This window comes from Oncorhynchus nerka, linkage group LG11 (assembly GCF_034236695.1).
Source record: "Oncorhynchus nerka isolate Pitt River linkage group LG11, Oner_Uvic_2.0, whole genome shotgun sequence".
Classification (NCBI taxonomy): Eukaryota; Metazoa; Chordata; class Actinopteri; order Salmoniformes; family Salmonidae; genus Oncorhynchus; species Oncorhynchus nerka.
Genome location: NC_088406.1, coordinates 44,951,576 through 44,968,578, shown reverse-complemented (window position 1 = coordinate 44,968,578; position 17,003 = coordinate 44,951,576). Strand labels below are relative to the sequence as shown.

The 17,003-nt window shown below is 45.6% G+C and overlaps 1 protein-coding gene across 1 annotated transcript in view; it reads right to left on the bottom strand.

The window, feature by feature from the left end:
- Positions 1 to 1,217: 1,217 nt before the first annotated feature.
- LOC115136972 (serine/threonine-protein kinase SIK3 homolog) overlaps positions 1,218 to 17,003 on the bottom strand; it is a 52,407-nt gene continuing 36,621 nt past the window's right edge. The window contains 10 exon segments of the mRNA XM_065024583.1: positions 1,218 to 3,512; positions 4,082 to 4,208; positions 4,646 to 4,775; positions 5,047 to 5,216; positions 5,408 to 5,721; positions 5,723 to 6,106; positions 7,447 to 7,789; positions 7,989 to 8,092; positions 8,327 to 8,385; positions 8,649 to 8,768. Of these exon segments, the coding sequence (XP_064880655.1) occupies positions 4,087 to 4,208; positions 4,646 to 4,775; positions 5,047 to 5,216; positions 5,408 to 5,721; positions 5,723 to 6,106; positions 7,447 to 7,789; positions 7,989 to 8,092; positions 8,327 to 8,385; positions 8,649 to 8,768 (1,746 nt within the window). The 3' untranslated portion in view covers positions 1,218 to 3,512; positions 4,082 to 4,086.

The following is a 17,003-nucleotide window of genomic DNA, read 5'->3' as shown; positions in this document are numbered from 1 at the left end:
CTGCACAACACACTTAATCTGCTGTGCAGGGATGCATGCAGTGTCTCTAAACAGACCCACCCACCCAAACACATACACAGCAATGCACACAGCACTGTCTTTCGAACTCAGCTACACCAACAAACAACACATAACAGTCCTAATCTTTCTTCCCCCATTCTTTCTTATGTTTCTCTCTCTCTCACACACACACGTTAGTGTTACCTTGGCACAGTCGACAGAAAGGTGGTTGGATGATTCAGCCTGTCGGTCCTCCATGCATGCTGGGTAGGGTAGTAGAGGAGACGATATAGGCACCCCCCCCGGCTCACTCAACTACACACACACGATCAGCATTTAGTGGCTGACGCAGGCAGTCATGCTGTCGCCACACAGATAACAAGGGGAGAGGGGGAGCGAGAGGAAAATGGGACAAGCTACGCAATGCATCCGTCATTTAATGAGCCACTAACCATGTATTCCAAGGTGTGCGAGAGAAAAAGGGCGAGATGGCTGGAAGGAGAGTGATGAGGGGGCAAGGTGTCAGTCTTAAGGCACAGGGACTAAATGTATCCATAATTCTTGTCCATCTTCCAATCGCAGCATCCCTGCCTGCCCCTCCCCTATTACATACTACAGGGCTCCCATAGATCTGTGCTCAGCTACCGTTGCCTGAAAAGCAACTGCAGTGCAGCTCTACAGACAGACCAAAGAAGATGATCACAGAGCACTGCAGCACCGAGGTAGAGGGATGTAGATCAATAGCTTACCCAATGATCCACTTTCATCCCTACAGTGCTCCTGTGTCAGTGGCAAATAGGTCCTTTCCTTAAATCTGACAAATACAACTAGTGGAGTTATTCTTCTCAACCATGAGGATTTCAGGTTTGTGCCCCATGTATCACATACTGTCAAACCTGGAGTATATGTCAGGGTTGATCATTTTTAAATGCAGTCAATTGAGGAAGTAAACTGAAATTCCATGTGTCTGTTTACTTTCTGAATTGACTTTATTGAACTGGAATAGAAAGCAACCCTGTTATAGTGCATAAAGATGTTTGACCATCATTAAGTCTGCTCCTCAACTACAAGCAACTGCATCACAATAACTTCTATCTTTTGTATCGAGTCAATCAGTATGAAATTCAGACTGGCAAAAGACAAGCATTAATACAAGCAAACCTTCCACACAGGTGGTTTACAGATTCCTTAAATGTATCGAACATCATCCAAACACATTGTCTTTTTAAATTATTTATTTATATATATTTATTTAATTCATCTCAGTTTGGTTGGAATTCTATTTAATCATTGTTGCACTTTAGTATTTTTGTACTAAAAAATAAAATAAAAAAAATGAAAGGATAGAAAAAGAGAACATAGGATACAGAGAGGAGCAGAGAGGTGATTTACAGACGATGAGGGGGAAGTCAGGCAGAAACAGATAAGGAAGAAGAAAACGAGGAGGTGGTCCCTCATCAGCAACACACACACAGTCCCTCGCTGGACCATGATGCACTGGGAGTCCTTGCGGACAAGGGGGAGGATAGGTGGGCGGATCATTCTCCCAAACCCTACGCTCACTATCTGAACTGTACATACTGCGTTGGGGTCAAAACTCGAGACCGCTCAGCTTATGGTCAGTTCCTCATTTCTCTCCTTCTGAAGCGATGGAGGACTGAATCCAGTATTGGGGCTGGAGTAGGTCTCCCTTGCTGATCATGTGACAAAGGGAGGGAATGAGAGAGCGAGAAAGAGATAGAAAAGGGAGGCAGCATGTGCGCGGAGTAGTAGTCTCCTGGAGATGTGGCCGTAGCGGGGCCAGAGTCGGGAGGAGAAGCAATGTCCATTGTGTGTCGGCCAATAAGGGGGGCGATGAGGTCGGAGACGGAGGGTACCACTGCAGATTGGGGGAGTGAGGAGAGAAGGGTTCTTTCTCTCTCCACCTCTAAATGTCTTATGATGATGATGGGGATGATATGTCAGCTATATTACAGTTCCCCTCCATTTCATTTACTGCACTCCCAGCACCGAACCACCCTACAACCCCTTGCCTGCAAAATCTACCCCCAAAAAGCAGAGAACGATAACAATGGCAACGGCAACAATGATTGAAATGATAAAAAGTAACACAAATAATCACTCTCCTCTTCAAGTGTCTCGATAATAAAACAATAAGAACAATATTTTTTTATGACAATGAAGGAGACTTCTCCCTGTACTCTTTTGGCTAAAAATCTCAATATTCCCCCCCAAATAAAAGAAATAAAAGAAATATGACATCTGAAGACATCCAAAAATACAAAATAATAACAATATAAAAATGCCTCCCCAACACCTCCCCCCAAAAATATGATACAATCTATACATGGTGTCGCTGTACAGAGGAGGAAGGGGAAGAATGTCAGTTAAAACTACCCACAATGCCACAGTCACAAGAGGGGGCAGGGGAGCGATGGGGAGTGGAAAAAGAGGGAGGAAGGATGGAATGAAGAACAGGGGGGGGGGGGGCATAAAACATGAGAGAACAAGGGAGCGAGAAAAGGAACAGGCAGTATGAGAGGGTAAACAGGGAGAAGAATAAAAGATAGCATTGAACTGAAAGTGCAGAATTACATAAGTAATCAAAACTAAAATGTTGTCCTCCTTGCAACACAGAACATTTTTTTTACTTTAATAATAATTGTCATTATAATCATAATAACAATAAAAACTTATTTTACAGTAAACAGTAATAACAATAATAGTAACAATAATGATCATAACTTCTAGATGAACATTAGCCGTAAAAATTAATTTTAAAAACAATTAAGAAAAAGAATGACAGAACAGGAAAATAAAATGTAAAAAGGAGAGCTGGTTGTGCTGTGCAATCCTCGATGTCACTGAGCTCCAATGTTTGTTTTTTTAGCACCCCTGAGCCTGAACCAAACCCATCCCCGCAAGCCCAACGTAATGGGTCATTCTGAGAGAGAGCCTCATAGGATCTGAGATCACAGTCCGCTCCGGAATGGTCCACCGGAATACAGCGGAGGGGAGAGGGAGGAGCGGACAGAACCTCACAGGAATCCCCACGCACAGACTTGGTGTGAATACTTTGGGTTTGTGGCTGAGTGTTTGCACGTGTATGTTTATGTGATCTATATATTTTGCCTGTATGACTGCCTGGGACATTGAGGCGCATGAGTGTGTTGCTATGGCAACAGTTGGGGGAGGGGGACCACAAGGGGTAGGAAGGAAGAAGTGAATGGGGGTGGCAGAGCCCAATCTATCCAATCGGATGGAAGAGCAGAAATGGAGAGAGCCAATGATGGCAATGCTTGCTAGATGGCTGTGCAGAACAGAATGCTGGCATTGGACCCACTCCCCTCACCCAGCCAATCCCCTCCCACCCACCCCGGACTGCAGCCTGCAGGCAGCCTGCCCTCCCCAGGACTGACAAAGAGTGCCCCCTCCAGACAGACAATGGCGGTTTGGCGTGATGCTGCTCAACACAGGTGGCTGATGTGGACCTTTATACACAGGACACGCTCCTAGGAGAGAGAGAACACAGAGGGACAGAGTTAACGCTAGGGGTGAATCCCAATTGTCTTTCCCTCATCTTGCCCTCATCTCAAAACACATTGAAAGAGCAGATCTGAGGTTCCTCCCCACGGTCCTTCTCCTCCAGTGCACTTCGAGAAGGCGGTGAAAGAGGAGGTGAGGAACCAAGGTAATACTATTGAGATTCACCCTCGATATCCCCTAGCTAGGAGCACTAATAGTTCAAGTACTGTGCTTTATCATGTTCACCTCTTGACCAACAAAGTCAGTACTGTGAATGAGAATTAGGCTAAAAATGAACTGCCTGGCAAAATGAAGGTTTAACTAACTGACAGCTGATCTAAAAACAGCATTAACAAACAGTGGCAACAGTATGGACAACCATTGACATGATTCTGGCTAAAGACATTCACTCACTGTAGACGGAGTACAGAGTCATACTGTAAGGTTGTCCAAAATAGCTCTCTATTCCCTATATAGTGCACTACTGGTCAAAAGTAGGGGCACTACACAAGGAATAGGGCACCATTTGGGACGCAGCCTAAGTGCATGTGCGTACCCGTGCTAGACCCCGGCCTGCTCCATGCTGTACTGAAGGTCTGGGGGTTTGTAGCTGTGAAGGATGTTGCTGGTGCAGGACGACGGGTAGCAGGCTCCAGCGTGGAGTTCTCCCTCCACGTCACATACTGCCAGGAGAAAACACACACACACAGCCGTTCAGAAGGAAGAACTCCTCCATGTTCAAGGCAGGTATTTGGAGGGTATTGTGAGTGCATGAGCATGATCCTCCGTGGCTCAGTTGGGCGGCAGGTAGCCTAGCGGTTAGGACGTTGGGCCAATAACCAAAAGGCCGCTGGTTCGAATACCCGAGCCATCGAGGTGAAAATCTGTCGGTGTGCCCTTAAGCAAGGCACTTAACCCTAATTTGCTTCAGGGGCGGCGTATTACTATGGCTGACCCTGTAAGTTGTTTTTAGGATAGAAGCATCTGCTAAAATGGCATATATTACACTATACATTAGTCATGTGATAGAAATTATTTTAAATAGTTCACATTTGACCGAGTCTGCCATGTTTCACTCACTTTAACCCATTTGGTGTGTGTGTGTGTGTGTGACACTGACCCGACTCTTCCCGCTGGTGGAGCTGCTGGCTTCCTGTCAGAGGTGATTGGTTGAGGATGTCAGACATGCGGGCGGAGCTCAGAGCCTTGCCAGCCAATAGGCTCATCCCAGTCATGGGCTCGGCCTGGTCCTGAGGAGGTACAGAAAGACACGTTAAGTTCATAAATGCACGCAATGTTCAATTCCAAATCAACCCCTCGTCCCTACCCCTAGGCATGCCATACAGATCTGAAAATATAGGTATGAGCAACACGGTGCATCGTGCCCTCTGATAGGTAAATTAAGACCTATCCATTGAAACTATCCAATCGTTTGAGATCTACATAAGAGGCTGAGAAATTCTGTACATTCTATTTCTATGGTCCCAAACAGAGCACATTATGGCACCGTGAGAAACTCACATAGGCGTCGCCGCTGGTCTGGATGGTGTGGTGGCGCTGTAGCTGGCCCCGGGGCCGATAGCCGTCCCCCTGGGGGACCCTGGTGGAGTAGCCCACTCCATTATGGTCAGGCACGCCGCCCTGCTCCATAACCTGCTGCCCCTGGGTCCTGCAGTCAACATGCTCATTGTCTGGAAAGGGGGGAGAGAAGGAGGCAGGGATTACTGAAGTTAACAATGTAGACTGTAGCTTGTGCGACCGAAGCAGGAGAGCGTGTAAAACGCATGCGAATATTAACATACAGTGACGTGAAAGCTGTTTGAGACTACAGAAATAGAATGACTAGGTTCTACGTCTGTGGTTGAGCCTGCTTGGCCATTACCTCTGGTCGTGGTGGTGCTTCTGATGTAGCCGTGTCTGTGTGTGGGGGAGTTGTAGGGGGGCGTCCCTCCCCGGGGGGGGCCCAGTAGGTCATGGCCGTCCCCACAGCCTTGGGCCTTGGCCAGGAGGCCCTCATGGTAGCCGGGCGGCAGGTCATCCTCCTCCATGCTCTCAGAGTGGGGTAGGCTGGGGGGCTGGACGTCTAGGGGCATGATCTGGAGGAGGTGTTGGTAGGGGCTCCCCGGCTCCAGAGACTCCCCTTGGCCGAGCTGGCGCAGCAGCATCTCCCCGTAGTCCTGGGGCACATTGGGGGCGTGGGGGTGCCGGTCGAGGGCTCTGCCTCTTCAGTAAAGAGGCCAGGTCCTGGGGGGGCAGGCGGGGGTCGGCGTGGCCCGTCAGGGAGTGGCGGGGGGAGAGGAGACCCTGTAGGGTGGGGGTGACGTGCTGCTGGGGCCGGTACTCCAGGGGGGTGGGGGATAGGAGAGCCTGCTGCAGGGCAGAGGGGCTCCCGTAGCCCCCGCCTCCGGCCCCACCGACCACCCCACCCTGGTAGGCCTCCATCCCTGGCACCTTAAGAGAGGTCCCCTGGAGGTAGGGGTTGTAGCCACCCACCACCCCCGAGGCCCGAGATCCCTCACTGAACAGATGGGGGTTGTTGAAGGCGGCCTGGTCGTATGTGTTGAACCGTCCGAGGCTGCGACTGGGGAGTTAAGGACCCAGGGAAGAGAGGGAGAATAGTCAGCTAATGCCATTTGCAACCAAATGTACCATCCAACACAAACTCCAGCAAATACTCAGAGAGTTCTTTGAGGAAAAAAACTAATACACCATTGAGATAGTATTCTGGATTAAGGAACTATACAAGAAAAACATGACAGTTCTTATTATTAGTAGTATAGAACTGAAAGGAGTTATTTATGAACAGTATGAGAGGAGTATGTCACAAAACACAAATATGTCTACGTGATACAGTGACAATACAGTTCGACATGTTCTTCTACACTTTTAACTGCAACACTTTGGTTGCAACCCCGCTATTATGGGTCAAAATCAGCACAGAAACCCGTACGGTTTCAAAGGTCACAAGTCCACTGAGGGGTGTGCAAGCAGTAAAATACACACAAATGCTGTAGCTGTTTCAGAGGAAATGACAAGAAAATCAAAGGATGAGGTAACTGCCAAGCTTGGCTAAATACAACACAGACAGGTAGGTGCAGAGCTGCCTATAGCTCCTACAGTATGGTGACACTACTGCCGTTAGTAGTCATCCCACCACCTACGTCCATTTTAGTCAGCCAATCTCAGTGGAGGATTCAGGTGGTGACGTCTTTTCTTCTTCAGCCAAGTACGTTGTTTTGGGTTATCAATAATAATACCGTTATCAACGGTATTTCTCAATGTAAAAACCCACAAGGATGTGTCTGAAGTCCACTAGCCTATCAGGTGTAAGACTCTGTGTGTCACTAAATGGCAGGGCTGTCTAAAGAATTTTCCCTGCGGGCCGCATTCAGTCTTCCCCGAGGTCCCAAGGGCCACACCTAACGTCGGTTATATTTCCTCACAGTCAAAATGTGCAAAACATAACATAAGCATCTATCTATCGCTTTTGGGATTTTCTATGATCCCCGACTGTCTAGATTGTTTTTAAAAGGACCGGATTGAATGGGCTGATGGGCCCATATGTTTGACACCCCTGTTACATAGAGTACTTTGATCAGGGCACATGGTCTAAAATGGTTCACCATATAGGGAATAGGGTGCCACAGGCAACACAGTTTATAAAACTGTACTATGAGTGAGTTTTTGGCTTCAGGAACATGGTTTCCTAGGGTTGACTGAGGTATGAGAGACTGAAATCTACAATAACTGTGAACATTATGAAAATGAAAAATAAAAAAGGTGGGGAGAAAAATGAAATTCACAAAGAAAGTCCAAAACACAGAATTGAAGAACATGAAAGTTGAAGAAAAGTGCTGGCAGAAAAAGATGTGCAAAGGCATGCCGGTTCAGGCACAAAGTGAGCAGCGGTGTGAGGGTCACCTGTGGGTCTCGGCGTTGTCTGCACTCAGCTGCTTCCCCAGGACCCGGTGGGCGCACGGTGTGGAAAGGAAGGCATGCTGCTGGCGCTGTTGGGCCCCGCCCCCTCCCAGCTCCACTTCCTGCACCTGGATAGTCACTTGCTGCTGGGGCATGGGGACGCCCCCCCCACGGGAGGAGGAGCAGGGCTGCTGCTGGGGCATGGGTACACCCCCGCCACAGGAGGAGGAGCAGGGCTGCTGCTGCGGAGGCAGGGTGACGGGGCGCAGGCCGCAAGGGGGAGGACTCCCGCTGGAGGGCTGATAGAGGGCGGGGCCGTGCTGGTACTGAACCGCTGATGGCACACCTGTGGGAAGGAGGGAGAGATCAGTCAGTCAGAAGAGAGCTACTGTACCTACAAACGGGTTATTTCAACCATCACTTCGTCCTAATAAGGGATCATTAACAATTGAGTCATATTGACCTGTATCGTCCTTTAGTCTAATAAAGAAAGACAAGTAAGGCAAGTAAGACAAGTAAGAAAGACAAGTGGAGTTAGAACTCACCATGGCCCTGCATCATCGCTGTTGGAGGGGGACTCTGATTGGGCTGTCTGAACAAGTGGTTGCTGGCATGTGTAGGCGGTGGACTGGAGGGCTGGATACGCAACCTGAGGGAAGGGAGAGAACAGACAGGGATGTAAATAACACTCATTAATAGAGCGGCACAAAAGCCTGGCTTGTTGGTGGAGCTTCTCTGAGCTGCACTACATGTGTTTAGCAGACAATTGCCATTGAGTGTGGTTATTTTGAACCAAGGTGTCTAAAAATAAATTATTGTTTTTAGTCACTAATGATTATCATTAGTCTCTCGCTCAGAGTTGTTGTGTGTGTGGTGTTCTCACCTCTGGAGCTGGTGGGTAAGGTGACTGGGCTGGCACTCTCCGTGTCCCAAAGACAGGGCCTGCAGAAGGGGGAGAAAGATTCAGACAATGGAAAAACAATTTAGGAACACATCATGGCACGTGTTTACTGTATTTGTGTCACATCGACCAGCCTTTCATGGTGTCTTTCAGAGAGAGAAGAGATGGGGACAGAAATGTCTAGGCTAGGGTCATGGGTCATGGTGACTTGCATCTGCTAGTGTAGAAAACGCTGCTCCCGCTGATACAAACCATGCTTCTCTGTGTGTGTGTGTGTGTCCATGTCGGTGTGTGTCACAGTGACCTGTATCTGCTGGTGTAGAATCTGCTGCTCCTGCTGGTACAGGAAATGCTGTTGTTGTGTGTGCTCAAGCAGCCTCTCGTCCTGGGGGCAAGCGTACATCTTCTGCAGCTGCTCACACTCCTGGTACACATACGCGCACAAACACACAAACATATTGTCGTTAGAGACCACACAAAGAAAGACGGTGGCACCCGGAATATAAGGAATAGCATTATTTGCTGTCACGTTCACTCAGAATAGCCCCATCCAATGACAATAGAATGCAACGATAAACGAGGGTCAAATCAATCCAAGTCCAGATCCAAAGGGCCTCTTAACAGGTTTTACCCCCAAAGCCATAAGACCGCTGACCAGCTAATCAAATGGCGACCCGGACTACTTGCATTGAACCCCCCCGTTTAGGCTGCTGCTACTCACTGTTTATCATCTATGCAAAGTCACTTTTCCCCTACCTACATGTACAGTTGAAGTCGGAAGTTTGCATGCACTTAGGTTGGAGTCATTAAAACTTGTTTTTCAACTCCTCCACAAATTTCTTGTTAACGAACTATAGTTTTGGCAAGTCGGTTAGGTCATCTGCTTTGTGCATGACAAGTAATTTTTCCTACAATTGTTAGACATATTATTTCACTTATAATTCACTGTATCACAATTCCAGTGGGTCAGAATATTACATACACCTACGTTGACTGTGCCTTTAAACAGCTTGGAAAATTCCATAAAACGATGCCATGGCTTTAGAAGCTTCTGATAGTCTAATTGACATCATTTGAGTCAATTGGAGGTGGACCTGTGGATGTATTTCAAGATCTACCTTCATACTCAGTGCCTCTTTGCTTGACATCATGGGAAAATCAAAAGAAATCAGCCAAGACCTCAGAAAAGAAAAATTGCAGACCTCCACAGACCTCATCCTTGGGAGCAATTTCCAAATGCCTGAAGGTACCAAGTTCATCTGTACAAACAATAGTGTGCCAGTATAAACACCATGGGACCATCATGTCGCTAAGGAAGGAGACGCATTCTGTCTCCTAGAGATGAACATACTTTGGTGCGAAAAGTGCAAATCAACCCCAGAACAACAGCAAAGGACCATGTGAAGATGCTGGAGGAAACATGTAGAAAAGTATCTATATCCACAGTAAAACGAGTCCAATATCGACATAACCTGAAAGGCCGCTCAGCAAGGAAGAAACCACTGCTCCAAAACCTCCATTAAAAAAAAACGAATACGGTTTTCAACTGCACATGGGGACAAAGATCGTACTTTTTGGAGAAATGTCCTCTGGTCTGATGAAACAAAAAACTGTTTGGCCATAATGGCCATCGTCATGTTTGGAGGAAAAAGGGGGAGGCTTGCCAGCCATAGAAGACCATCCCAACCGTGAAGCACGGGGGTGGCAGCATCATGTTGTGGGGGTGATTTGCTGCAGGATGGATTGGTGCACTTCACAAAATAGATGGCATTATGAGGATGGAAAATTATGTGGATATATTGAAGCAACATCTCAAGGCATCAGTCAGGAAGTTAAAGCTTGGTCGCAAATGGGTCTTCCAAATGGACAATGACCCCCAAGCGTACTTCCAAAGTTGTGGCAAAATGGCTTAAGGAAAACAAAGTCAAGGTATTGGAGTGGCAATCACAAAGCCCTGACCTCGATCCTATAGAACATTTGTGGGCAGAACTGAAAAAGCATGTGCGAGCAAGGAGGCCAACAAATCTGACTCTGTTACACCATCTCTGTCAGGAGGAATGGGCCAAATTTACCCAACTTATTGTGGGAGGCGTGTGGAAGGCTACACGAAACATTTGACCTAAATTAATCAATTTAAAAGGCAATGCTACCAAATACTAATTGAGTGTATGTAAACATCTGACTCACTGGGAATGTGATGAAATAAATAAAAACTGAAATAAATCATTCTCTCTACTATTATTCTGAAATGTAACATTCTTAAATGAAGTGGTGATCCTAACGGACCTAAAATAGGGAATTTTTACTCGGATTAAATGTCAGGAATTGTGAAAAACTGAGTTTAAATGTATTTGGCTAAGGTGTATGTAAACTTCCGACTTCAACTTTACATATTACCTCGACGAATCTGTACCCCCACACAATTGACTTGGTACCGGTACCCCCTGTATATAGCCTCGTTACTGTTATTTTATTGTTGCTCTTTTACTTTAGTTTATTTAGTCAATATTTTCTTAACCAACAATGCAGTATTAAGAAAAATAAGAGTTAAGGGCTTGTAAGTAAGCATTTTACGGCAAGGTCTACACCCGTTGTATTTGTCGCATGTGGCAAATAAGATTTGATGTCAAAAGACCATTTTCTTCTTATGTACATTTGATGGACAATAAAGCTTTTTGAATTAAATTGAATACATTTCAGAGTCCATGAGGTTTGTATATAAGGCATGTTGTCCTTCCTTACACTTCTAAAATCGCTGTTGACTCCATAATACAGACCAGTTCTAAAATTGTCAAATGTTTATTTTCGCTATTGCTTTGTTGTGCACTGTTACAATGACCTTGGAGACCCCTCCGCCACCTCTCATCCCAGCCTTGACATTAAACTGTTAAATCGATTAGCTGATATCTAGCCTGGTCCCAGATCTGCTTGTGCTATCCTTTCGGCATGACAAAGAGTTGACATGACAGCACAAACAGATCTGGCACAAGGATAGCTGAAGTGGTTTTGGGTGCCGAGATAACTCTAGCTCTGACCGAGGGCAGAGGTGCCGTCAACATCAACGGCAGCTTGTTTTGTGTTGCCTCACCCCCGTAACCCAGCAGCTTAGTGTTTACTCCGACCACGTCACCATTGAAACTTGAGTCTATGGGATTACTCCTAATTACCACTAGTTACATCAGCACCCGTGGCCAATCCCAATATCCCCTTCAACCTGCCTTTAAACCCTCTATACCCATCCTACCCTGGCCAGGGACCTCTAACCTCTTGATACCCCCCTCGGTGCCCCCACCTTGGATCTACAGTACCAGTCAAAAGTTCGGACACACCTACTCATTCCAGGGTTTGTCTTTATTTTTACTATTGTAGAATAATCGTGAAGACATTACAACTTTGAAATAACATGTATGGAATCACGTAATAACCCAAAAACTGTTAAATCAAAATCTATTTTATAATTGAGATTCTTCAAAGCAGCCACCCTTTGCCTTGACAGCTTTGTACTGTCTTGGCATTCTCTCAACCAGCTTCATGAGGTTGTCACCTGGAATGCATTTCAATTAGCAGGTGTGCCTTCTTAAAAGTTCATTTGTGGAATTACTTTCCTTCTTAATGTGTTTGAGACAATCAGCTGTGTTGTGACAAGGTAGGGGTGGTATACAGAAAATAGCCCTATTTGGTAAAATACCAAGTCCATATTATGGAAAGAACAGCTCAAATAAGCAAAGAGAAATGACAGTCCATCATTACTTTAAGACATGAAGGTCAGTCAATGCGGAACATCAAGAACGTTGAAAGTTTCTTCAAGTGCAGTTGCAAAAACAACCAAGCACTATGATAAAACTGGCTCTCAATAGGACCGCCACAAGAAAGGAAGATCCAAAGTTACCTCTGCTGCCGTGGATAAGTTCATTATATAAAACTGCACCTCAGATTGCAGCCCAAATAAATGCTTCACAGAGTGCAAGTAACAGACACATCTCAAGATCAACTGTTAAGATGAAAATCAGGCCTTCGTGATCGAATTGCTGCAAAATAAACACTACTAAAAGGACACCAATAAGAAGAAGAGACTTGCTTGGGCCAAGAAACGAGCAATGACACCGGTGGAAATCTGTCCTTTGGTCTGATGAGTCCAAATGAGAGATTTTTGGTTCCAAACGCCGTGTCTTTGTGAGACGCAGTAGGTGAACGGATGATCTCTGCATATGTGGTTCTCACCGTAAAGCATGGAGGTTTGCTGGTGACACTGTCTGTGATTTATTTAGAATTCAAGGAATACTTAACCAGCATGGCTACTACAGCATTCTGCAGCAATATGCCATCCCATCTGGTTTGCACTTAGTGGGACTAACATTTGTCTTTCAACAGGACAATGATCCAATACACCTCCAAGCTCCAGGGCTATTTGACAAAGAAGGAGAGTGATGGAGTACTTAATCAGATGACCTGGCCTCCACAATCACATGACCTCAACCCAATTAAGATGGTTTGGGATGAGTTGGACCGCAAAATGAAGGAAAAGCAGCCAACAAGTGCTCAGCATGTGGGAACTCCTTCAAGACTGTTGGAAAAGCATTCCAGGTGAAGTTGGTTGAGAGAATGCCAAGAGTGTACAAAGCTAGATTCAATATGTGTTATTTAATAGTTGTGATGTCTTCACTATTATTCCACAATGTAGAAAATAGTAATACAAAAATGTTAAAAACATTGAATGACTAGGTGTGTCTAAACTTTTGACTCGTACTGTATGACAAAGCGACTCTTTGGCTAAAACAATTCAGTGTCTCAATCCAACGCTGCACAATCAGTCCTTAAAATGTGTATGGAATCCAACTAATTGAAGGTTAAGTGGGAGTAAGTGGATGAGATCAATGGAAACTTGTTCACACTTCTACAGCATGGACATTTCTGTAGGCTGCTGCCTGCACGCTTAGGTGCAGAAGGAAGATAAAATGAGACAGAAGCGTACGGGGTAAGGCAGGACAATGCTTAGGAACTGCAGGGCTTACCCAAATAAGTATTGTAGACCGCAGATCAACGCCAAAAATACAAGTTTGTCTTTACATATTTCAATATAGTTCAGCCAGCCCTGGAGTTGTGCAGGTGAGAAAATGTAGGGGGAAAAATTGACAAAAAAAGATGAAAAAAATGAAGCCGGAAAAGTGCGTCGATGACTTGTTCTTTACATGGAAAAATATTGAATGAAAAGCAGAAAATTAAAAATGTCTGGTTTCTGGGAAAACTAAAATGGTATGGTTTCTGGAAAAAAAAGATGGATGGAAGAGAGGGATCTTTAAGTAAACAGACTAAACAAGAACCAAAATGCGTTTTAGTGTCTGCACCCTCTCTCTACACTGGTTATACCCCGTACCAACCTGTTCCATTGTAAGGCAGGACCAGCAGGATCAGATGGGTAGGGTAAATAAGGACCAGCACGGATGTGACAGAATGAGAATTAAATCGATGGGATCTCAATGAAGAGCCAGTCCATGTTTCACACCACCTGGACCCTCCAGGGGTCCAAGTAAAGCACTTGGAAAGCCATCTAGCTGCGTGCGTACGCAAGTGGTTGTATTGTGACAAAGGAATTAATTGAATCACGGTAAGACCCGCTCTTTTCACTGAATGCATTTATAAAAGACTTTCCAGTGACGCCAGACTGTTTGGTATGACGCTAGAGGACGTCAGGGGCCAGGCATTAAACACCAGTACAATACCAGGTGGAGATGTTCACACTGAATCTATGTCGTCTAAAGAGGCTCAGGATCTAAATCTAACCCAGCACGCCTGTCCTTTCACTGTGTAGGAAAACAAACTAAGAGGAATTACATGGAAAGTGAGTGGATAACGTCAAGGGAGGCTTGTGTGGCATTCACACTTGCGCCCCAGGGGTTGTGGGCAGTCCGGGCACCGATGTAGGATGCATGCATGCTTAGGAGCAGCAGGTAGATACATTGGCGCAGGTACGGGGTAAGGCAGGCCTATGCTTAGGAGCAGCAGGTAGATACATTGGCGCAGGTACGGGGTAAGGCAGGGCTATGCTTAGGAGCAGCAGGTAGATTTAGGAGCAGCAGGTAGATACATTGGCGCAGGTACGGGGTAAGGCAGGGCTATGCTTAGGAGCAGCAGGTAGATACATTGGCGCAGGTACGGGGTAAGGCAGGGCTATGCTTAGGAGCAGCAGGTACAGATACATTGGCGCAGGTACGGGGTAAGGCAGGGCTATGCTTAGGAGCAGCAGGTAGATACATTGGCGCAGGTACGGGGTAAGGCAGGGCTATGCTTAGGAGCAGCAGGTAGATACATTGGCGCAGGTACGGGGTAAGGCAGGGCTATGCTTAGGAGCAGCAGGTAGATACATTGGCGCAGGTACGGGGTAAGGCAGGGCTATGCTTAGGAGCTGCAGGTAGATACATTGGCGCAGGTACGGGGTAAGGCAGGGCTATGCTTAGGAGCAGCAGGTAGCATTGCAGGTAAGGCAGGGCTATGCTTAGGAGCAGCAGGTAGATACATTGGCGCAGGTACGGGGTAAGGCATTATTGGCGGCGGGGTAAGGCAGGGCAGGAGCAGCAGGTAGATACATTGGCGCAGGTACGGGGTAAGGCAGGGCTATGCTTAGGAGCAGCAGGTAGATACATTGGCGCAGGTACGGGGTAAGGCAGGGCTATGCTTAGGAGCAGCAGGTAGATACATTGGCGCAGGTACGGGGTAAGGCAGGGCTATGCTTAGGAGCAGCAGGTAGAGGTAAATCAGGAAAGAAGAACACATTAAATGGGGGTGTATAGAACCAGGTGGGGGTTTATAGTACTAGGTTTGGGCGTATAAACCAGGTGGGGGTAGGGTTGTGGCGCTCATGACATTTTGTCAGCCAGTGATTGTCATGTAAGTATACTGTCGGTCTCAGGTAATTGAACGTAATTAACAAACATTTTTAGCATCTCCTGGCTTCCACGCATAACCTATAAGCCACTGATGCAGACCTTTGGAACATCTACAAGTCTAATAAATCCATGTAATATAGCCTACACCATCACAATAAATCCACTTTAGGTGTGATGCAAACATTAGCTTATATGTTCTGATTTTTAACACATTCTACGGCTGCATAATGCGACACGTTTTGTTTTAAGTCACATGAAACGCTTGAGCTCTGCAGTTTCTTGTGCAGGCTGTACGCACTTCATCAATCGCTCAGTCACAATTTGACAAGCACTTGACAATATTCTCACCCATCAGACTACTCAATGTAATCTGGTCTTTACATATAGCCTAGTAATATATTCCATTTCAATTTGCCATATATTTTTAAACTGTGCTGTTTCACAAAAGTCCTGAACATTTCTATTCTCATAGTTTGACCGACTTTAAATTAAAGATAACATTTTTGCCAAAAGTATTATTATATAATTGATCGATTGACTATGACTGTTCAAATCACCCAGTAGTGCTACCTGCACAGTTAGCTCCAGGTAAATATGCAATTCTTCAGCCATTCCTGGACCTGCGACCAAAAACAAGCTACATATGGACAATACCAAAACAAATGATCCTGTCTCTTCACAGCAAAATCTACAGAGCTGGGATGGTTGTATCCCCCATACACACTATCGTTCAAAAGTTTGGGGTCACTTAGAAATGTCCTTGTTTTTGAAAGAAACCAAATTTTCTTGTCCATTAAAATAACATTGATCTCAAATACAGTGTAGACATTGTTAATGTTGAAAATTACTAAATTAGTGTTGATTAAGATCATCAACCCTTTCGAGTTTCTTTGCCCATGGAAGAAATATACCCCCCCACCCACCAAATTGTTGAAGGAGTTTCCTGTTAATACATATTATATTACTTTTCTTTTATCCAGGTAAATACTGACAGTCTTTTCTTATTATCTGCTAAGACATTACAATTATAATTGCCTACACTTATTTCACCATTTACCATAATGAGATACAAGTTGCAATTCAATTTATCCTAATATATGTTTGTCAACTTACCATTAAAAAGTACCATAGTGACTGAGTGTCCATATAGCTGTACCATGATATCTGCATTGCTATTAAGTTAACCTCCAATTGTTCTCCACTTTTCAACCGTTTCATCCTCAAACAACCACAAGCTCAGATGTTGTTCCAGTTGCTCCATCCTCGAGCCCAACTCAAGAAAGGACTTGATGTGCAAATGCAAATACAGTTGCAGATGTTTGAGAAGGCATGCAAAAATGGGGAGATTTGATTAACCCATGTCAAGTCCTAGCTGATGGAGAAAGTCTTTGTATATTATGCTCACCCATCAGAGAGCAGGGGCGGCGCCGCTTTAGCGGGTCTCCGACCGTATTCATCATTCTGATTTGGCTGCGTATAGGCTAGTTACAGTAGGCTCTTGAAACAGATTAGGACTCCTCCTTAGTGTATGGGTCGCTCAGGTGGGTGTCTAGGATATAGGGTTGGGGACCGTCTCATCATGATTGGCCAACAAATCAATAAACTAGATTTATACATTTGTTTTAAAATGTATATCCCATATCTGCACAAGATTGAAAGCTCTCTCTCACAACCCCTGCTCGCAGACACACATGGGCTCTGGGATTTGCAACCATTTTCCTTTTTCACTCACTTAACACTTTTCCCAAACACAAACCCCAGCCCTTCCACCACAA